Raw genomic sequence first — 23,754 nt, 5'->3', positions numbered from 1 at the left:
TCTCTCAATCACCCCGGGACCCGGGGAGCGTCTCTCAATCACCCGGGACCCGGGGAGGGTCTCTCAATCACCCCGGGACCCGGGGAGCGTCTCTCAATCACCCGGGACCCGGGGAACGTCTCTCAATCACCCCGGGACCGTGGGAGCGTCTCCCAATCATCCCAGTACCCGGGGAGCGTCTCCCAATCACCCCGGGACCCGGGGAACGTCTCTCAATCACCCCAGGACCCAGGGAGACTCTCTCAATCACCCAGGACCCGGGGAGCGTCTCTCAATCACCCCGGGACCCAGGGAGACTCTCTCAATCACCCAGGACCCAGGGAGCATTTCCCAATCACCCCGGGACCCGGGGACCGTCTCCCAATCATCCCAGTACCCGGGGAGCGTCTCTCAATCACCTGTGACCCAGGGAGCGTCTCCCAATCACCCCGGGACCCAGGGAGCGTCTCTCAATTACCCGGGACCCGGGGAGCGTCTCTCAATCACCCCGGGACCTGGGAGGTGAGCTACCAATCTCCCCGGGAGCCGGGGAGACTCTCTCAATCACCCGGGACCTGGGGAGCGTCTCCCAATCACCCCGGGACCCTGGGAGCGTCTCCCAATCACCCAGGACCCTGGGAGTGTCTCTCAATCACCCAGGACCCGGGGAGCGTCTCTCAGTCATCCCGGGACCTGGGGAGCGTCTCTCAATCACCTGGGACCCTGGGAGCGATTCTCAATCACGCTGGGTTGGTGCGCGTTTCCTAGTCACCCAGGGAGTGTCTCCCAATCACCCCGGGACTCAGGGAGCATCTCTCAATCACCCCGGGACCCTGGCAGCGTCTCTCAATTACCCTGGGACCCGGGAAGCATCTCTCAATCACCCCGGGACCCAGGGAGCATCTCTCAGTCAGCCTAGATCCAGGGAGTGTCGCTCAATCTCCTCAGGCCCAAATGAACATCTCTCAAATACACCGGACCTAGCGAGTGTCTCTCAATCATCCCAGATCCAGTGAGTGTCTCTCAATCACTCCAAACTCGGACAGCATCTCTCAATTAATTAATATGTTGAAGGACATTATATTCCCAGATGGGGAGAATACTGTATTTTGCATTTGTACATCCCTAGTTCCCTTGCAAAGACTAACTTCTCAACCACTGTAACCCCTCTGATAATTTCATGAGTGTCTGCTAGGAAATTGCTGAATTTTAAGCCAAGAATGATGAACCAATAATAACAAATAGCCAATGTTGTTCAGCATTGCAATGACTGTGACTTTCCAAAATGTTGCTTCTCTTGTTCTTCACAGTAGTAGAGGTTGGATGCTAGGAAAATATTACTTAATCTGGAATTTTGACTGTTACTTCAATTAACTATTCAACTGACGTGTTTGACAATGACAATTTAATGAAATATTAGCACCAAAGGTTCAGCAACCAAGTAATACCAGCATCAGCAGTTTTTCTTTTGTCTCTAACCATAATTGTGGTAAGCCAGAGAATTATTCTAGGTATAAAGAATGTCAAACCATTGGTTAAAAGTGATGAAGAGAAACATTGTAACAGAAGCCTGGGCAAACATGCAGATCGGTCTTCCAGTTTGGGTGATGGAAATTAAAACTTTAGGTTCACTCAAGAGTCAGTTACACGATGGTAGATCAAAGGGATCAACAGAAGAGGAAAAGAACCAGCAGGAGTTTTGTATGTGCTAGGGAAGAATGTAGAAAACTTGTAGTGGGGAAATATGAGAATGGGATTGGATATAGAGACAAACTGGTCTTGAGCCCATAAGTTTTACTTTAAAGTTTTACTTTATTTGGGGTCTTCTAATCAAGAGCTTTCACAGACTCCTTTCTCAATCCTTTCTTCTGGTCACCACTATCAATTCTTAAATCTTTGTATGATCAGCTAGGTCCAAAATGTTTCTGGAACCCTGACACTAATTTGTTATAATAGAATTTTCCATTCATGCACAGGAATACAATTCATTTAATCATCCTTTTTGTATCAATCCTTCCAATCTCTAACACAATTTATAAGCTTGGATACCAAATGGATTTTAGTAAAGATGGATATGATTGGTGTACTGTGATAGACTATTATAAAGTTTTATCGGTTTGCATTCATGGACGTTAAAGACAAATAGTAATTTTTCAGGCGATCTGCTTCTCTCCAACCCGACTCCAAGGCACCATGGGTAGTAGAGTAAAATGTCCGGTGAGTAGCTTCGCCAGCGAAAAGTATCTGCAAAGGCTAACAGGAATAAAACAATCAAAGGTGAGTAAATCAAAACAGAATGTGCTGTAGAAATGCAATGGGTCTGGAATTATCTGTGATGAGAGAAACAGAGTTAATATTTTGAGGCCAATGATTCTTCTTCACAGCAATCATCTTCAACACAAAAGGGTTGAACTCATCAATGCTCCCTTTTGAATACTGAGACAAAGCTCCTGTAAAGAAATCAATACTGGATTTGTGAGTATCGTTTACTTTGTATCTTACTTGAATAGCTAAAAAGGACTTTTAGGATGGATTTAAGCAATCTATATAAATTTAGAGCAAAATAACCATGTTCTAACACTATCACGTTTCATCGAGGCAATACTGATTGAATATTTACTGACCTTAAATATGTCACTTTGCCAGCATGGGGTGCAGGGTGCAATGTGATAAAGGTGGTTTAACGATTAACAGCTGGCATTCAAGTATGTGGGGCTTCAGGTTAATATTAACAAAGATTATCCTGAAGTGTTATCATCTTTTGATAAGAGATTGACTATATAGGTTATATAGGGGTTAAACATCCTATAGAGGTGGTAGAGAGAGGAACCCTCATAACAATTACGAAGCAGTTAGGTGGCTATTGCAATGCCAAGGCATACAAGTCTGTGGGCCAGGTGCTGGAAAATGGGATCCGAGTAGCTGGGTGGGTGGTTTTGCCTGGCATAGCCTTTTTCTGTGCTGTAGACCGCTGTGAATTATTTTAAACTCACAATGTCCGAAAGTCCTGACTAAGGTGAAACTCTGAACAAGACAAAAAATGTAAAGCAAGGTATCGGGCTGGTCCACATTTTAGATAATTCATCAAAATTAGTTTACCAACCATACACGGAGGTGATCACAGAACATTCTCTAAATTAACAAGACATTATTGGTGGCCTAGTATGCTGAAGCATTACAAAACTTCTGTTGTAAATTGTACAGCCTGTAACAAAGTGAATACATTTTCAACAACCAATTATAGTCAAAAATCCACTGGATAAGATTATCATTGATTTTATTGGGCCTTTACCAAATTCAAATGGACACAAATATGTGTTAATTTGTGTTGACTATTGTGCTAATTCTTGGTGTATTTTGTACTTCTTTCTTGTATTCCTAACGATGTATCAGAAACTGCACTTATTGGCTCCCAGGTAGAGAATCAGTTCCTGGTTCTGGATTAGTGGTGCTGGAAGAGCACAGCAGTTGAGGCAGCATCCAAAGTGCAGCGAAATCAACTGCTGTGCTCTTCCAGCACCACTAATCCAGAATCTGGTTTCCAGCATCTGCCGTCATTGTTTTTACCTCGTTAATCAGTTCCTGGTGTTGGATTGCAAAAGATATTGAAGAGCTGCCTTGTATTCCTAAAGGAGAAAGTGAGGTCTGCAGATGCTGGAGATTAGAGTTGAAAATATGTTGCTGGAAAAGCGCAGCAGGTCAGGCAGCATCCAAGGAACAGGAAATTCGACGTTTCGGGCATAAGCCTGATGAAGGGCTTATCCCGAAACGTCAAATTTCCTGTTCCTTGGATGCTGCCTGACCTGCTGCGCTTTTCCAGCAACACGTTTTCAGCTTGTATTCCTAAAGTCTATCAAGTGCAGGCAAAGGGGAAGGAGAAAGGACCACTCTGGAGCACAGCAGATCTCATCACTCTGCATCAGCAGGGAAAATAGAAAAGAACATCTATGCCATCAAGAAAGGTCTAATTAAACTATATTAGATACTTGGTGGTAAGAGGAGCACCACATTAAATTATATCTAAATAATCAACTCTTGCAGTCAATTAGTGTCGTGTCTCCTGTGACTTTATGTCAGCTGGTACACATATCAATGCACTGTTCGTACAGAACACTAACCTAGAAACTGCAGGCATTACTAGGGATAGACTAGCACAGATTCAGGTGAAATAGGAAATAACTGAAACAATACACCAGACTGGTGAGAAACAGAGAACATGTAAGATGAAAAATTTAACAAAATTAGGTCTCCCAGATAAGAGAATTGACATAAGAACAAAAGGAATCCAGCACATTGACACTTTAATGGAATAATCCACTGCAAATAGAAAAGTCCACAGTGATAGAGTAGTTAGGATTGAAGCCACCCCTTAGGATCCTTTTATATCTCTCCCCTCTCACCCTGAACCTATGTCCTCTAGTTCTGGACTCCCCCACTCCAGGGAGAAGACCTTTTCTGTTTATCCATCCATTCCCCTCATGATTTTATAAACCTCTATAACCTCACCCCTCAGCCTCCGACACTCCAGCGAAAACAGCCCCAGCCTATTCAGCCTCTCCCTATACATCCAACAGAGATTTACCTGTACTTCCACACACATCATCTACTGTGTCCGTTGCTCTCGATGTGGCCTCCTCTACATTGGGGAGACAGGACACCAATTTGTGGAACGTTTCAGAGAACATCTTTGGGACACACACTAAACAACCTCATCACCCTGTGGTCAAACACTTTAACTTCCCCTCCCACTCCACTAAGGACATGCATGTCCTGGGCCTCTTCCATCACCAAATCCTAACCACCTGAAACCTGGAGGAAGAACACCTCATCTTCCACCTTGGGACCCTCCAACCACACGGGACCAATGTCAATTTCACCAGTTTCTTCATTTCCCCTCCCCCATCTTAAGTGAGATCCAACCTTCCAGCTCGGCACCATCCTCTACCTGTCCGCCTTCCTTCCCATCTATCCGTTCCACCTCCTACCACTACCATCGTCCACTTTCATCTACCTATCACATTCCCAGCTATCTTCCCCTCAGCCCCACTCCCCCCTCCCATTTATCTCTCAGTCCCCTTGGGCCGCCCCCTCATTCCTGATGAAGAGCTTATGCTCGAAACGTCGACACTCCTGCTCCTCGGATGCTGCCTGACTTGTTTCAACATGATAACGGGTGACTTGGTGATGGGCATGGAGTTATTTCAGATCCTTTGTGGTCCAACTGTACATATTAATATATAGCAGCACCAACACTGCTGCATTTTAACAGCTCATTTCTGTTGGCCTTTGTTTGAAAAAGATAATCTGTGGGTGAATTTCAAATCTTCCTCTTTCACAATTAACTTTGAGAGATTAAAAAAAGACAACTGCTGTAATAAATTTCAGTATGGAACATTTCCCTGTTTTAGCCACCAAATTATCCAATAAAGTAACTTTAATCCCGATATATAAAATGTATATATCATACAGAAACAAATTGGTACAGTACCTGTGCTTGTGTAGATGGAAATGGGAGAGGTTCAGCAATGACATCTATATCATCCCCAGAACTTCCAACTGCAGTGTAACTATATGACCCTCTTGTGTATGGATCATTATACCATCTTGATCGAATGATGCCCTTTGGTGCAGGTATCAATGGGTTTCCTAAATAGAAGATCTTATGAGTGGTTAGTACAGTATTTCGAAAAAAGACACTTCATATTGCCAAAATGCGTCAGAAAATGTACCTGTGAATTTACGTATGATTTGTGTCATACAATCTTTGATTTCACTATCTGACAGACTCTCCATATAGTTAGCTTCCTCACCAGCGAGCACTGTTAAAACGACATGGCCATACCTGCAGATAGAACACGAGAGACACAAACCCTGGGTGAGCCATGAACATTCATCTACCTGTACTCACCCTGCACATCACTCACCTGATTGAAGTTTCAAATGCTGCAGAAATGTACAGAGGAACCTCTATGATCTAAACCTCAATTATCCAAATTTCGGATTATCTGAACAAGGTCCTGATTCTTGGCTAAACTATTATCCGGTATTCGATTATCTGAACAAAATACTCCCAGCCTGTGCCATTCGGATAATAGAGGTTCCTCTGTATTCAACATTGTATAGACAGTACTTATTCCATAAGAACTTCATATTCTTAATTTTGAATATTTGTGAAATGCAACTTAGCAGTTGAACAATTTTAAGAAATTAGTATTAGCTTCTTAGTACAGAACAGTAATATTCATTCAAAAATTCAAAACCTTTTATTTATCCCAAAGTATTCAATCCAGTTTGTCATTTAATTTTTTTTCTTCATTTGTGGGACTTGATGTCACCTGCTGGTCAGCATTGATAGCCCATCTTTATTTGCCCTTGAGAAGGCAGTGGTGAGCTGCCTTCTTGAATTACTGCAGTCCGCTTGCTGTGGGTTGACCCACAATGCCGGTAGGGAGGGAATTCCAGGACTTTGACCCAACAACTCTGAAGGAACAGTGGTATATTTCCAAGTCAAGGTGGTGAGTGGCTTGGAGGGGAACTTGCAGATGGTGATGTTCCCAAGTACCTGCTGTCCTTCTAGATGGAAGTGGTCATGGGTTTGGAAGATGCTATCTAAGGATCTTTGGTGAATTTCTGCTGTGCATCTTGTAGATAATACACACTGCTGCTACTCAGTGCCTGTGGTGGAGGGATTGAATATTGAATATTGCCAATCAAGCAAGTTGCTTTGTTCTGGATGATGTCAAACTCCTTGAGTGTTGTTGGAGCTGCACCCATCAAGGCAAGTGGGGAGTATTCCATCCCACTCCTGACTTGTGCCTTGTAGATGGTGGATAGACTTTGGGGTGTCAGGAGATGAGTTACTCACCACAGTATCCCTAGTCTGTGACCTGCTCTTGTAGCCACTGTGTTTATACGGTGAGTTCAGTTGCGTTTCTGGTCAATGGTAACCCCAAGGATGTTGACAGTGGGTAATACTGTTGAATGTCAAGGGGCGGTGGTCAGAGTGTCTCTTATTGATGATGGTCATCGTCTGGAATTTGTGTGGTGTGAATGTTATTTGCCACTTGTCAGCCCAAGCCTGGATATTGTCCAGATCTTATTGCATTTGAGCTCGGACTGCTTCAGTATCTGAGGAGTCGCATGTGGTGCTGAACACTGTACAATCTTCAGAGAACATCCCCATTTCTGATCTTGTGACAGAGGGAAGGTCATTGATGAAGCAGCTGAAAATTGTTGGGCCTAGGACACTACCCAAGGGATTCCTGCAGAGATGTCCTGGAGCTGAGATGACTGACCCTTCACAACCCCAACCATCTTCCTTTGTGCCAGGTATGACTCTAACCAGTGCAGTGTTTGCCCTGATGCCCATTGATTCCAATTTTGCTCGGGCTCCTTGATGCCATGCTGCCTTGATGTCAAGAGCTGTCACTCTCACCTCACCTCTGGAATTCAGCTCTTTGTCCATGTTTGAACCAAGGCTGTAATGAGGTCAGGAGCTGAGTGGCCCTGGCAAAACCCAAACTGGGTGTCATTGATCAGGTTGTTGCTGAGCAGATGCTGCTTGATAGCACTGTTGATGACACCCTCATCACTCTACTGATGATGGAGAGTAGACTGATTGGGCGGTAATTGGCTGAGTTGGATTTGTCCTGCTTTTGTGACATACCTGGACAATTTTCCAATACAGTGTTGTAGCTGTACTGGAAAAGCTTTGCTAAGGGAGTGGCATGTTCTGGGGCACGTCTTCAGTACTATTGCTGGAATGTTATCAGGGCCTATTGCCTTTGCAGTATCTGTTGCCTCCAGCCGTTTTTTGATATCACCATTGACTTAATACATTTCAAGTACAATTACTTCATGCCAATGGAAATACCAGAGTTATGTGTTAAATTAATACATCTAAATGGATCTGTGAAATTCTACATTACGAATTTACTATTATTTTGTATTATGACTTTATAACCATACAGTTTTTCTGCAGTCAACAATTCCGACACTCATCCCTGGAATATCTGGATAACAAGGATCCCTACCTAAACTCCTATTTATTGACTACAACCCTGCCTGCAACACCAAAATTTAAAATGAAAAACTCGTCTCTAAACTCCCAGACGTAGGTTTTGGCTCCCTACTTTGTAAGTGGATCCTTGACCTCCTGACCCATGGACTACAATCAGTAAGAATAAGTGACGACACCTCCTCCACCATAACCCTCGACACCACTGCCCCGTCAGGCTGCATACTCCATGTCTACTCATGACTGTTGGTCAAATACTGCCCTGCCTCCATCTACAAGTTTGCTGATGACCACCACCATTGTTGGTCAGATCTGAAGCAACGATGAGACAGAATGCAGGAAAGAGATTGAGTGCTTCAGCAGCATGGTGGAAAGACAACAAACTCTCCATCAATGTCAACAAAACAAAGAACCTATTCATTGACTTCAGGAAGTGGAGCGGAGGCTGTGCCCCTGTTTGCGTCAATGGTGAGATGGTTGAAAGCATCAAGCTCCTGGGAATGATGAACACCAACAATCTCTCCTGGTCCACCCACATCAACATGACAGTCAAGAAAGCACAACAATGCCTCTACTACTTCAGGAGGCTAAGGAAATTTGGCACATCGCAAGAACTCTTACCAATTTTTAATCAATGCACCATAGAAAGCATTCTAACTGGATGCATCACAATGTGGTATGGCAACTGCTCTTCGTAAGACGGCAATAAACTACAGAGAGTCATGAATACAGTCCAGTCTTTCAGCGTTTTACCTGTTGACTCCATCTAGACCTCCTGCTGCCTCAGGAAAGCAACCACCAAAGACCCCTCCCACCCCGGTTACACTCTCTTCTACTCTCTTCCATCAGACAGAATATATAAAAGATTGAATCCACATACAAACAGATTTAGATTAGATTAGGTTACTTAGTGTGGAAACAGGCCCTTCGGCCCAACAAGTACACACCGACTCGTCAAAGCGCACCCATCCAGACTCATTCCCCTACATTTATCCCTGCACCTAACACTAGGGGCAATTTAGCATTGCCAATTCATCTAACCTGCACATCTTTGGACTGTGGGAGGAAACCGGAGCACCCGGAGGAAATCCACGCAGACACGGGGAGAATGTGCAAACTCCACACAGTCAGTCGCCTGAGGCGGGAATTGAACCCGGGTCTCTGGCGCTGTCAGGCAGCCGTGCTAAAGGCAGAGATGCCGGTGTTAGCCTGGTGTAAACAAAGTTAAAAACCACACAACACCAGGTTATAGTCCAACAGACTGGACTATTCCTGGTGCTGTATGATTTTGAACAGATTCAAGAACAGCTTCTTCCCCATTGCTTTCAGACTTTTGAATAGACCTCTCATTAATTCTGTTTTCTCTCCCTGCACTCTCTTTGCGGTTGTAACACTGTATTCTGTACTCTGTTCTGCTACCCTGATACATTTTGTCAACATTTTGTATCAGGGTAACAGAAGAACACTTTTCACTGTATCTCAGTACATGTGACAGCAATACATCAAACTTACTCTGTGATTATACCCTTTGGTGCTGGATTCTCCGACAAGGGGAAACAACCTATCAAGTCCATTAAGAATCTTGCATGTCTCAATAAGTTCAAATCTCATTCTTTGAAGACTCCAATGAGCACAGGCTAAATCTTCTCAACCTCTCCTCCCTCCATTCTGCAACAATATTTCCAAACTCAGTTTTATTGAACTTTCCTTTAAGAGAAACTTCATATTTTGAAAGCTAATATATTCATTCTGTACTCAGAGCACCCAATAGATAAACAGAATCAGACGCAACTCTAAATAAGGGAGTGCAAATCATCATTCTGTATTGCATGATATCTGCATTTTATCATTGCAGATTTTTAAAATCACTTACTTTACTCTTTTTGTCCCCCCATTAAGTGCATGTTCATTTTTAAAAAGAAAATTACAAATGGTTGTTGTCATCAGAGAGTATTTCTGATAGCCAGGTAATTGTTTCTGCAGCATAGATTGAAGTTCTGCATCAAACCTTGCAAAAATCCTTGAAATAGCAGACTGTGGGAGAATTGAAAGTTTCAATGGGCAACTCCCACATACATTATCTGGAACTCTGAGTCCTCTGACTTACATAGACACTTTAAGATAGAGTGGTCCACTGCAGTTATGCAAATACTCAGGAAATGCTAAACAATTAAGAATCGGAGTAAGAATCAAACTGACCACCCAACATAACACGCTCTCACAATTACACCTCCCCCTGACATATTAACCTGCCACTGACCCTTCCCACCCCACTCATTGGACACTCACTCCTCCCTCACGTTGAAGTCGATCTGCACCCTTCTTTACAGGACCTCACATCCCGATCCTACTCTTATAAGCCTCATTACACCATCCCCCGACCAAAGGGGAAGTCTCACCCAATACTTTATAAGAATGGAGAGAATCAAAAAGAAATTGGGCGGCACGGTGGCACAGTGGTTAGCACTGCTGCCTCACAGCGCCTGAGACCTGGGTTCAATTCCCGCCTCAGGCGACTGACTGTGTGGAGTTTGCACGTTCTCCCCGTGTCTGCGTGGGTTTCCACCGGGTGCTCCGGTTTCCTCCCACAGTCCAAAGATGTGCGGGTCAGGTGAATTGGCCATGCTAAATTCCCCGTAGTGTTAGGTAAGGGGTATATGCAGGGGTATGGGTGGGTTGCGCTTCGGCGGGTCGGTGTGGACTTGTTGGGCCGAAGGGCCTGTTTCCACACTGTAAGTAATCTAAAAAATCCCGAATTAGATATACGCAGACTTACTTACTTCAGCTGCATACATACCTTTCCACAGGCTGTAGAATAAGAAAGCCTAATATCTTTCTGAACCACTCTTTTTGTAGATCTGGCCGTTTGCTAAGCAGCGGGGACTCATCCTCCCAAACCAGTCTAATCAGTTGACTTTCTGGTTCCCAAAACGGCTCCTCAAATTCAAGGAAGATTTTATTAATTGTCCCAAAACCCAGTTTCTGAATGGAATCGATTTTCCTGGCAGGAAGTGGAGGATGAATAAAAGTTTTGTAATGTTCTTTAAGGAAACCTAAAAAAGCAAATGGTATCAACCTGAATTGCTGATAGCATCCAAACTTCTAAAATATGTACTTGAGGTAGTTACAGTTATTGTAGCCATTGACGCATTAACTCAAAATCAATTTCAGGGACCACTGATGCACATGCCCATGAATATCAGGGGTATGCTTTTAACTCACTTCAAACTACCTCACACAAGAATTTAAATCTGGACCCCCACAATGCTGGAAGGTTCAGGAACTGCTTCAAGTTAGTCCCCCCAGTGGGATTATTTTAATTCTAAAGTTATACACAAGTGGACAGAGACATGCACCGAGAATGCAGTCAATAAGATAGTTCATCAATCAAACTCCACAGGAATTGTGGAGAGCTCTCAGGCAGTTTGAGAGTTAGTGACATCTATTCTGCAGTGAAAGTGACATTGAACCTGTGGTTCTCAGGTTAGTTTTCAATTAGAGATCTGAATAACCATAAAGGGTCTATCATCCCAAAATAAAGTATAAATGCTATAATGATACTTAAAAATCCAGACACAGAGACTCAAATGGCATTTTACCTAAAGGAACAGTGACTATAACATGATCTGCTGGTATAGTTTCCCCATCTTCACACTCCACCACAACCGAGTGAGAATATTCTGGTGTGTTCGGTGCCTTGAAGGATTTGTTCCAATGGATGCATTTAACTGGCTTCTCGTACGATATAATATCCTTTGGCAGAGATCTCCTCATTGCATCAGTAAGGCTTGCAAATCCACTAAAAATGTAAAGAAATATTAATTGTCATCATGATCATTGTATCGAAACTGCAAGTTCAGATCAATAATCACAGTTTAATTTTGAGGATCAATTACTAGCAGTAAGCAATAAGTTACCTCCTACTTTGTCCTGTTTTGGGATTAACAAGATCAATACCATTTTGAATTCCAAGTAGAATGGAAAAACCTTGATACACAAACTGTTGCCATTTCACAAACAGCACCGTGAACTTCAGTGAGATTCCTACCCTGTCTTCAAATTCTATAAAATGGCATCACTGTATCTGAGAGTCTTCACTCCCTTTTCCCCTAAATCTACCTTTCACCAAAATTAGAATTATACATTCCACTGGGAAAACTGCACACTCCCCTGGCTCTAAGGATTGCAGGTGAGGTTCCAAATCAGTCATGATCCCACTGAATGACATAAGAAACTAGAGAAGGCAAAGCTATTCCTGATCCTGTGTATATTTCTAAATGCACCAGTTTCCATCAAACAACTCAAAATTCTAATTGAAGTAATTTACTAACATTTCTCCTTCTTTTAGGGCCGAGTATGATTAGTTTTGGATTGAGAGCTGAAAATGTGTTGCTGGAAAAGCGCAGCAGGTCAGGCAGCACCCAAAGAGCAGGAGAATCGACGTTTCGGGCATAAGCCCTTCTTCAGTTTGGATTGAGCAGATTTCAAGTGGCTAGCACATAGCTGGTTTGAATTTCAAACGCTTATCTATTATATTACCATTTTTCCAGTGCAATGTGGGACATGGGTGTACAGGCATATAGGGTTAGGCATCCCCAGAGGTCCAGTTCACTAACATTCTGGATACTCGTGAGGGCAATGGGTCCTTACAGGAGTGCATCAATAGCCGGCTGGCACAGGAGGGAAGGAAGAAGAGTAGAAAGTCAGTACTGAGAAGGTATTCTTTAACTAGGGGAACAGATAGGTGTTTTTGTGGCCATCAACATCACTCCACTAAAAATACTCTATGAGGTTTACACCCCTCTGTAATTTCCTTCCCACTAATTAGTGGCCTATTAACTTCACCAGGCAATGTTAATGCACTCTTCTTATTCCTAAGAGGTAGCCAAGACAATTCTGTCCTTAAATTAGATGAGATTACTTACAGTGTGGAAACAGTCCCTTCGGCCCAACAAGTCCACATCAACCCACAACACCCCTAAATTTACCCCTTATCTAACACTACGGGCAATTTAGTATTGCCAATTCACATGACCTGCACATCTTGGGATGTGGGAGGAAACCCACGCAGACACAGGGAGAATGTGCAAACTCCACACAGTCTATCGCCTGAGTCGGGAATTGAACCCAGGTCTCTGGCGCTGTGAGGTAGCAGTGCTAACCATTGTGCCACCTTGCCGCCCACTAATCTTATGAAATATCCTGTTGCTTAAGAACTGCAATGCTGACCTTGACCAAAATCACCATCACCCATATTTAGACAGAAATAGTGGTCAAAGGGCAGCAAAGATTAGGTGTTACTGATTACAAGAGTTTCCTGCAGCAGTATGTGTCACATCCAACCAGAATAGAGGCACTGCTACACCTAGTTCTTGTGAATAATATGGGCCAAATTGACAAGTGATACTGGGGGAGCATTTGGAGAACAATGATCTTTGAAACGATTAGGACGATAGTGGAAAATAACATTGTTTTTTTCCAGACTAGTGAGGGCTAACTTCAATGCTGCAAGAACAAAGCTTTGCCAAATATACTGGGACCAAAGTTTAATGGGAGAAGCATAACTGAACAATGAATTATCTCAAAGAGGAGATTGTTCCTGAACAATCAAGGAATATTCTCTTAAAAGGGAAAGGTAGGAGAAAGAAATCCAGAACTCCCTGGATGACAAACGAAAAGAATATTAAGTTTCAGAAGAAAAGTGGGCTTATGACAGATGTCAGGGAGAAAATACAGTTGAGAACCAAGCTGAATAGTGAATGGAGAGAATAGAACTGAGAAAGAATTTTAAAAAACAGGAGGGATTATTAAAAAAAAAGACTGGCATCTAACATACAAGGAAAATCTCAAATTCTTCTATTGGCACATAAAAAGTAACAGGGTTGTAAAAGGAGTTGTGGGGCCAGTTAGGGACTAAATGGGGATTTTTACTCATGCAGGCAAGAGGTATGACTGAAGTCTTAATGAATACTTTTCTTTACCCGTCTTTTCTGTACACGAACTGGTGACAGAGGAAAGAGCACGGTCACTAGAAGAGTTTAAAGCACATAGGGAGGAGACTTTTCATAAGCAGTTGGTACTTAAAGTTGTTAAGGATTTGGTGCCAGATGAGGTGCATCAAGGATATTGAAGGAAAGGATACTGGAAATTGCAGTGGATCTGGCAATAATCTTACAACATATCCTAGTTTTAGGAGCGGTGCCAGAGGATTGCGGGATTGCAAAGATTCTGGTCTTGTTCAAAAAAGGTTTGTAAGATAATCCTGCAATTGCAGACCAGTCAGTTTAACTTCAGAGGTGTGGAAACGTCTCAAAACAATTTTTCAGGATAATATTGCTAGTCACGTAGAAAAATGAGAGTTAATTGTAAGAGTTAGCATGGATATATTAAGTGAAAATTGTGTCTAACTGACATACTTGACTTTTTTGAAGCGCTAACAGAGACAGCTAATGAAGGTAGGAGTATTTATACAGCCTGGATTAGTGGTGCTGGAAAAGCACAGCAGTTCAGGCAGCATCCGAGGAACAGTAAAATCGACGTTTCGGGCAAAAGCCCTTCATCAGGAATTTACCCTTTTTATCTTGTTTTTACCTTTTACCTTTACCTTTTTACCTATTTATACAGCCTTCCAAATGGTGTTTGACTCAGTGCCACACGACAGACTTGTGAGGAAATTTATAAATCACAAATAAGAGACATTAGCAACATGGATACAAAACTGGTTAAGGGATAGGGAACAGAGAATAATGGTGAAATAGATATTTTCCAGGCTGGAGGATTGTAGTTGAATTCACCTGGGGTTGCTATTGGGATCTTGCTTTTCCTGATACACACAAATACTCTGGAACTTGGTGTGGAGGGGTTCAGTTCAAAGTCTTAGGACTTGGAAAAAAAACTAGAAAAACTATGTATTGGGGGACAGCATGGAGCATCAAAAAGACACTGACAAGTTGGACCGGGTGAATAACTGGTAGAAAGGTTCAATAAGGGAAAGAGGGGAAATACACTTTGGTGCATAGGACAAGGAGAGACAGTACAAAATAACGGGCACTATTCTAAAGGGTTTGTAGGGACAGAGACAGTTGTGTACACACATGCACACTCATTAAAGATGGCAGGGCAAGAAGAGAGAGCTGTCAATAAAGCATGCAATAGTCTGTATGTCATCAATAAAGGCATACAGTTTAACAGCAGGGGTTTTATGCCGATCTATTTAAGACATTGGCTAAACAGCAGCTGGAGTACTATGTCCAGTTCTGGGTGCCACACTTTAGGAAGAATGTGAATCCATTGGAGAGAATGTGGAAAAGGTTTTACAGGAATGGCTTCAATTATGAAGATAGATTGGAGAAGTTGGGACTGTTCTCTTCAAAGAAGATAATGCTGAGGGAGGCATGATAGAAGTTTTCAAAATCCTGAATGGCTTAGACAGAATGGATAGGGAGAAATCTCCCACTCATAAATAGATCAAGAGCCAGAGGGCAGAATTTCAATTTGTTTTGCAAAAGAAGCAAATACGAGGTGAGAGAATAAAAAGTGTCTTCACAGAGTGAATGTGGAAAGGAAATTGCTGGCTTGCATCGTGGAAGGTGGTTGGTAGCTGAGCTTTGACTATGGTGCCGACAGCACGAACACCACAGGGTTCCAGCAGTGATGAAAACTTCCCCCTCTCTGGCCACACAATTCTGCGAGAAGGGTGCCAAACAGCGCCGTTGCATAATTAATGAGGTGAACCATACCAGATTATGTGAGAAAACTCACTGCTAGCTGTGGCAGAATGGGGCACCACGAATCTTGCACAACAGGACACTAACCAAAATGGAGAAACTCAGCCCATAGCTCTCTGACCCTCTTTGTGTTCTCCTCGCAGCTTATATTCCCACCTAGTTTTGTCTCATTCTAAAATTTAGAAATGGTACTCTCTGCTGCTTCATCTAAAACATGAAACTGGGTTGTAAATAGTTGTAGTCCCAGCACTGACCCTTGCAAATTTGAAACCTTGCTAATAAAAAGAGAATGTAGTAACAGTTTTGCCCTTAGTACCTACCCTGGAAAAACACAGTCAACTCCAGGTAACATCATATACTCTCCATAAGGCTGGAGTGCTACATGATCCAAGCTGTCCGCTCCAGAGATACAACACTCTATCTTGAATTCTGCATTCAGCACAGCACGTTTAAGGTTGCATGTTTCCTCATCATCCTGCCAACCTTCAGCATCCCGGGCAATTTCACGTTTTAGGAACTCTCCCAAACTGCAGACAGGTTCTGTCTTCAACTGGAAGAAAGTCATACTTCGTGCAATAAGTGTTGAATACAATTCTTTCATGGGAGCCGTTATTTCTGGCCCTATTTTCTTCCCTGAGCTGGTGTAATAAGTTGATATATCAGGTGGACGTCCACCGATTTGTACAGCCTGGTTCTCCTCTGACATGGCTTCTTCATCAAGAAGGTGATATTGGCTGGCCAAGTGAAACACAGCATTCTGTTTAGATGGCCCATGGATCCACTGTGCTCCAATATCTACCAAACCTTTAGCTGAATGAAGATAAAAAGAACCACATTGATTATCTTGCAAGGAGATAGATTATCCGTCCAATTATTCTCAATTGATGGATATTAAATGGAAAGTCTAATGTTGTTGCTGCCAGAATTTGGACATACTTTACTCATAGCCTCATACCAATGCCACTGTGTTTGACAAGATTAGATTCCCTACAGTACGGAAACAGGCCCTTCAGCCCAACAAGTCCATACTGACCCTCCAAAGAGTAACCCACCCAGACTCTATATTTACCTCTGACTAACACAATGGGCAATTCAGCAGGCTGCACATCTTTGGATTATGGGAGGATACCAAAGGAAACCCAAACAGACACGGGGTGAATGTATAGACTCCACACAGACAGTTGCCCAAGGTGGGAATTGAATCCCGGGTCCCTGGCGCTGTGAGGTAGCAGTGCTAACCACTGAGCCACCGTGCCACCCTTTTTACTGACAAAAGAGTGGATGTTATGAAGGATTAAATTCAATGCCTCCATTGTTATGACACCTTTGTGGTATCCTGCACAAAGTCTTATGAATATTCTTGTTTAGAAACATATATACTAAAGATATCCTGCTTAAAATATGCACTACTGATGTATTCCATTACTTGTAAATTAGGGAACCTCTCTGAATAGCAGAGCTGGCCTCCTCTGCACTTTCATCTCATGAGCTAAGAACCAGGTTTAAAAGAGATCCTCAGTCTGTTTATTTAACATTCTTCCTACTACGCACGTTCTTCTGCCTCTCCAAAATCCTTTGCTTCCTCTCACTGGTCTCCCTTATCCACATCCCCTTGCTCCCTTTCTCATCCCCTTCCCCAGCACTCTGGGGACTGCAGGTATCCCAACAACCTTTGCTTCTTCCTCGATGCCACTCTAATCCCGGCCTGCTCAGTGCCTTTATCCCAACCCCCTTTCCCAGCCCTGCTCGTCATATCTGCCCCACTCTATCTCTCACGCTTTGCTTCAGTCTCCCGATTTCCTCCTGGTCATCACTGCTCTCTGAGTGAGCCAGCAGGCAGGAAGGATCTGGAGAAGTAGTGAATGGGATGGAGTAGGATGGTGCGACAAGTGGAGGAAGCAAGGGGCTCAGAGACTGGCAGGTAAACAGCACTGAGCAACAAGTGAGAAGCAGCAAGCTGCAGGCTGATGGCTGTCAAGACTGGAAATGACAAATGGGAAGTATGTCGATGCTATGATCCCTAATGAGACCACCAAATTAATGGTACGGTCCAGCTCAGAAGCAGTAACACTATTTGTTTAAGTAGACAAATTTTGAGATCTCAAGTAATAAGCAAGAAAATGAAGCCAGAATAGGCCGTGATTTTGAAGAAACAAAATAAATTTTCCTGGTCAGAATGAGAGTAACATCCAGAATTAACTGGAGGCAAATTGGGTAAACAAATAGTAAAGGTGCTCAAGTCAGGATGCATTGATTGCTCAGTTAACCATATCCAAACATTCTGCAATCCAGAATTTAGATTACAGTGGTGCTGGAAAAGCACAGCAGGTCAGGTTTTTCTGCTTCTTGGATGCTGCCCGACCTGGTGCTTTTCCAGCACCACTCTAATCTAAACTCTGGTTTCCAGCATCTGCAGTCCTCCCTTTTGCCATTCTGCAATCCAGAGCCCACTCATGGGCCAACGTGAAGCCCTTTCACAAAAAGTTAGCTTCACTAAACTGACCCGACTCCAGCATTCAACCAGCTCCAATGTTTCTCATCTGTACAAAACAAATGTCGTTTATGAGCTCCTTCACGGTCACTCTCAGCTGCACTGAATTAACAATAATAATTGTTCAAAGTACAGAGTGTTAAGAAGCCTAGTAACAGAAACCTATGCACTATTGTTAACAACATAGAGATCAATAAACAAGTATCTATAACTTTACCAACTGATTTTTGCCTCCAACAAGGTGGTTTACTTGATGCAGCAATGCTTATGTTATTTTCCCCAACATAAGAAACTTAATGTGAACATTGTAGCATTGAAGAATCTAATAGACATCCATAACTAATTATGCACAAACATTATATTCCTCAGGCACGTAAGTGTAGGGATTAATATTATAGATTATTTTTTCAACAGAGGAGTCTGCTTCTGTATTATTGCAGAAGAGATGCTCAACTGATAAGGTTCATAAGAACATAGGAGCATCAGAAAGACTAGCAAGAGTCGGCCATTCTGTCCGTCAATCCAATCTCACCGTTGTACAAGGTCCCAGACCTCAACTCCTCTTTCATGCTATGTCATTGACATTTCAATATCTATCCAACTCCTCTTTAAATGCTTTCAGTGATATAGCGTCCACAGCATCCTGGGATTCAGAAATGCAGACATTCATTACCCTCCGGGGAAAAAAAAATTCTTCACATCTTGATTTTAAAGGCGTGTCCCCTTATTCTGTATGTATGCTATTTAAGTTGAGGTCACTGCTGCTATCCTTTAAGCTGAATTTGAAGTTCTTCCATGTTTTTATTGCTGCCCTACAAGTAGATTGTTTCTAACAACAATATATTACACAATCTCTGATACCACTGTAAAAATTAGTCTTCCATATTTTCCTTGCCCATCTGATTTATCCAATCAACACACAATTTAACATCACCCATAACAATTGTAGTACCCTTCTTATATTAAACCCAAAGTGAGGTACCTCTTTGCTGCCTTCTGGATGACTCCCACACATGACTTCTTTCCCTTGCTATTCCTTAATTTGACTCAAACTGATTTCACGTCACAATTTATTTGCAGCTACATCACTACTCATCACTACCATTACACCTCAGTTAATTAACAGTGCCACCCTACCTCATTTTCCTTTTTGCCCACTGTTTTGGAACATTGAGTTCTCAGCTCTGGTCACACTGCATTTTCATTAAGTTGTCAATTCATTTACTTTGTTAATAATGCAGTGCACATTCAAATAAAGAGCCATAAACTTTGATAACTTACTATTATTACTTATTCTGGTTTCTAATTTCTGCTGCACTCTTACACAGTGAATTTGCCTCAGATTGTATGTTTAATGAGACATGGCAATAGTTATGTTTTTTTCCTGCAATATTAGAAAGTGGTTATGGATTTTTATGGAATTGAAGAATCTGACAAATATTTATGACCACTATTAGGTACAAAGATTACACTCCTTGGACATATCATTGTCTCAGCATGCTCCTGCCCCAATGAACTCATTTCTACCTACCTCGACAATGTCCTATCCCTCCTAGTCCAGGAACTCCCCACATACGTTCAAGACACCACACACGCCCTCCATCTCCTCCAAGACTTCCGTTTCCCTGGCCCCCAATGCCTCATCTTCACCATGGATATCCAATCCCTCTACACCTTCATCCGCCATGACCAGGGCCTCCAAGCCCTCCGTTTTTTCCCTCTCCCAGCATCCCCAACAGTACCCTTCCACCGACACTCTCATTCGTTTGGCCGAACTGGTCCTCACCCTTAACAATTTCTCCTTCGAATCCTCCCATTTCCTCCAGACCAAAGGGGTAGCCATGGGCACCCGTATGGTCCCCAGCTAAGCCTGTTTCTTTGTTGGCTACATAGAACAGTCAATCTTCCGTAATTACACCAGCAGCACTCCCCACCTCTTTCTCCGCTACACTGATGACCTGCATTGGCACCGCCTCATGTTCCCGCGAGGAGGTTGAGCAATTCATCAACTTCACCAACACATTCCACCCTGACCTTAAATTTACTGGACCATCTCTGACACCTCCCTCCCCTTCCTGGACCTCTCCACCTCCATTAGTGACGACCAACTTGACACTGACATTTTTTACAAACCCACTGACTCCCACAGCTACCTGGATTACACCTCTTCCCACCCTACCTCGTGCAAAAATGCCATCCCATATTCCCAATTCTTCTATCTCCGCTGTATCTGCTCCCAGGAAGACCAGTTCCACCACAGAACACACTAGATGGCCTCCTTCTTTAGAGAGCGCAATTTCCCTTCCCATGTGGTAAAAGCTGCCCTCCAACACATCTTGTCCACATCCTGCACCTCTGCCCTCAGACCCCACCACTCCAACCGTAACAAGGACAGAACACCCCTGGTGCTCACCTTCCACCCTACAAACCTTCACATAAACCAAATCATCCGCCGACATTTCTGCCACCTCCAAACGGACCCCACCACCAGGGATATATTTCCCTCCCCACCCCTTTCCACCTTCTGCAAAGACCGTTCCCTCCGTGACTACCTGGTCAGGTCCACACCCCTCTACAACCCACCATCCCATCCTGACAGCTTCCCCTGCCACCGCAGGAATTGCAAAACCTGCGCCCACACCTCCTCCCTCACCTCCATCCAAGGCCCTAAAGGAGCCTTCCACATCCATCAAAGTTTTACCTGCACATCCACTAATATCATTTATTGCATCCGTTGCTCCCGATGCGGTCTCCTCTACATTGGGGAGACTGGACGCCTCCTAGCAGAGCACTTTAGGGAACATCTCCAGGACACCCGCACAAATCAACCACACCGCCCTGTGGCCCAACATTTCAACTCCCCCTCCCGCTCTGCTGAGGACATGGAGGTCCTGGGCCTCCTTCACCACCTCTCCCTCACCACCAGACACCTGGAGGAAGAATGCCTCATCTTCCGCCTCGGAACACTTCAACCCCAGGGCATCAATGTGGACTTCAACAGTTTCCTCATTTCCCCTTCCCCCACCTCACCCTAGTTCCAAACTTCCAGCTCAGCACTGTCCCCATGACTTGTCCTACCTGCCTATCTCCTTTTCCACCTATCCACTCCACCCTCCTCCCTGACCTATCACCTTCATCCCCTCCCCCACTCACCTATTGTACTCTATGCTACTTTCTCCCCACCCCCCTCTCACTTATCTCTCTACCCTTCAGGCTCTCTGCCTGTATTCCTGATGAAGGGCTTTTGCCCGAAATGTCGATTTTACTGTTCCTCGAAAGCTGCCTGACCTGCTGTGCTCTTCCAGCACCACTAATCCAGAATCCATATATATTGTTATGGACTAGGCCAAACCACATTCTTAAGCAGGCAGTCCTAACCCTAAGTTTTCAATTTGTTTCAGTAAGTGTACAGTGAAAATTACCCGGAGTAAGATAGCTAGGCTGACTACTAGATTTTAAAACAGACAAAAAATTTATTCACACAATTACACAATGAAATACAAAGAACAGAATAAGGAACCCCTATAGAAGTTAATCTATCCAGCTAGACCTTATTATGCTGTTCCAAACATGCACAACAGTTCCAATGAGCAAATTCCCTTTAAAAACCAGTATAAGTGGAACACATGCATACAGGTTGAAGTTAAAGGGCAGAAAAGCGTTTCCACACAGCTCCCTGTTGAACTTCCCAGTTCAAGGAGAAAGTGAGGTCTGCAGATCAGAGATGAAAATGTGTTGCTGGAAAAGCGCAGCAGGTCAGGCAGTATCCAAGGAACAGGAAATTCGACGTTTCGGGCATAAGCCCTGTTCAAGACTGAGTTAAAACTGCTCAGCTCCTAAAGAAGGGCTCATGCCCGAAACGTCGATCCTCCTGCTCCTTGGATGCTGCCTGACCTGCTGCGCTTTTCCAGCAACACATTTTCAGCTCAGCTGGCGAGAGAGCTGACCCCTCCCCTCTCTTCACACAGGTCACTTCTAAAGCAGGACCTGAAGTCACATCTGTTTACATGTAAAACAAACATCTCTCAAAAGCCTTTTCTTTTCGGTATCAAACCAGACTGATCAGAGTCCAGCCCAGTTTATTACCCCTCTGAAAAAAAATAAACGATAGAGTCCCCTTGAGCCAAGCAAGAGCTTTTTAGAAAAAAAGGACTAGCTTTGTGATAATATGTCTGAACTAATATTAAACTGCTAGGCCACAAGAGCATGCTCCCAGTACAGTATCATGCTTCAGCTGATAAAAAGGTGAAACATGAAATCTTTAAACTGCTGAATGGCCTCTTTTGCCTGTTATTCTCTATGTTTTTTTGACTATATTTCAGGTAAATATGATGTTGTTATGATACCAGGAGCAGATCTCCTTAAGTCTCAATGAGACTTAAAACAAATTCTCTATCTTTCAGAGTTTTCTGCCGAGAAGCTAATCTCTTTTCTAGCCACTGCAACTGCTGTCTCTGTTTTGGCCCAGGGTAATTGAATTTTTTTATATATCGAAGTCTATAATAGTTACACTGAAGGCGGCTACTCCTTATTTTCAGCGGCTACTCCTAGCAGCTGTGTCTGTGACCTGGTGTCCGTGTGGTAAGGAGCTCTCACCGAACGGCCGGCTCCAGACGCGGCCACCGCATCGCTCCGTCGCCTCCAGCAGCCGGAGTTTGCTGAACCCGGACCGGTGCAGCCTCTGGGCAGCCGCCAGACCCGCTACCCCGCAGCCGACCACGACGACACTGGGATGGTGCTCCTGTCTGTTCATGAGCCGAGCCATGGCACACGACTCGCCCGGCTTTGTCTTACTCCGTGGTTTAAAAAAAAACAATGACTGCAGGTGCTGGAAACCAGATTCTCTGTTAGTGGTGCTGCAAGAGCACAGCAGTTCAGGCAGCAGCGAAATCGATGTTTCTGGCAAAAGCCCTACATCAGGAATAAAGGCAGTGAGCCTGAAGCTTGCAGAGATAAGCTAGAGGAGGGTGGGGGTGGGGAGAAAGTAGCATGGAGTAGGAAATGACCTGGGAGTTGCAGTGGGAGAGGGACTGCCTGAGATTCTTGTAGAGAGAGGAGGAAAACTCCAAAGCAGGCATCCTTGCTAGAGGATTCCTTGCTACTACTAAAATTATTAAGATATCTAACACGTTATTAAATTATGTCAAAACGGAGAGATTATGAGTCCATAAAAATTCTCAGCAACTCGAGAGTTAAAGATAAAACCAGATTCGTAATATTCTGTGCAAAAGTTTTAAATTTTTCAATTCCGAGGTCCTTGCTAGGGTTAAAATCAACGAGGTAAAAACAATGACTGCAGATGCTGGAAACCAGATTCTGGTGGTGCTGGAAGAGCACAGTAATTCAGGCGTGATTGTGCGTGTTGGCCACAAGTCCACCTGGACTTTGAATCAGTCCATAGTTCCCCTGAGCTGGCACAGATAACAAATCTTTGAAGTGAATAGTGTCAACAACTGCAATAGTGTGTTAACAAATTAAAGCTTAGCATTCGTATTAAAGCATTTCACATCATTTCCAAAGCACATTGCAACCAGTGGTAG

The 23,754-nt window shown here is 43.6% G+C and overlaps 1 protein-coding gene across 1 annotated transcript; it reads right to left on the bottom strand.

The window, feature by feature from the left end:
- Positions 1–1,771: 1,771 nt before the first annotated feature.
- Positions 1,772–23,158, bottom strand: paox (polyamine oxidase). Its single transcript, XM_060854167.1, has 7 exons — positions 22,811–23,158; positions 16,044–16,533; positions 11,596–11,795; positions 10,794–11,049; positions 5,709–5,821; positions 5,468–5,625; positions 1,772–2,232 (listed from the first exon to the last, which is right to left on the bottom strand). The coding sequence occupies exons 1-7, from the start codon at positions 22,977–22,979 to the stop codon at positions 2,089–2,091; spliced, it is 1,530 nt and encodes a 509-aa protein (XP_060710150.1). The 5' UTR covers positions 22,980–23,158; the 3' UTR covers positions 1,772–2,088.
- Positions 23,159–23,754: the final 596 nt, after the last annotated feature.

The sequence above is a fragment of the Hemiscyllium ocellatum genome, chromosome 43, assembly GCF_020745735.1.
Source record: "Hemiscyllium ocellatum isolate sHemOce1 chromosome 43, sHemOce1.pat.X.cur, whole genome shotgun sequence".
Classification (NCBI taxonomy): Eukaryota; Metazoa; Chordata; class Chondrichthyes; order Orectolobiformes; family Hemiscylliidae; genus Hemiscyllium; species Hemiscyllium ocellatum.
Note: the sequence above shows the minus strand (reverse complement) of the source record. Positions and strands in the feature narration are given on the sequence as shown.

Excerpts from the sequence above, each read along its gene's own strand:
- paox (XM_060854167.1), bottom strand. The coding sequence starts at position 22,979 with ATGGCTCGGCTCATGAACAGACAGGAGCACCATCCCAGTGTCGTCGTG. Across the intron at positions 5,626-5,708 it reads AATCATACGTAAATTCACAG|GAAACCCATTGATACCTGCA; the intron begins GTACATTTTCTG and ends TCTTCTATTTAG. Across the intron at positions 2,233-5,467 it reads TTCCATCTACACAAGCACAG|CCTTTGCAGATACTTTTCGC; the intron begins GTACTGTACCAA and ends TATTCCTGTTAG.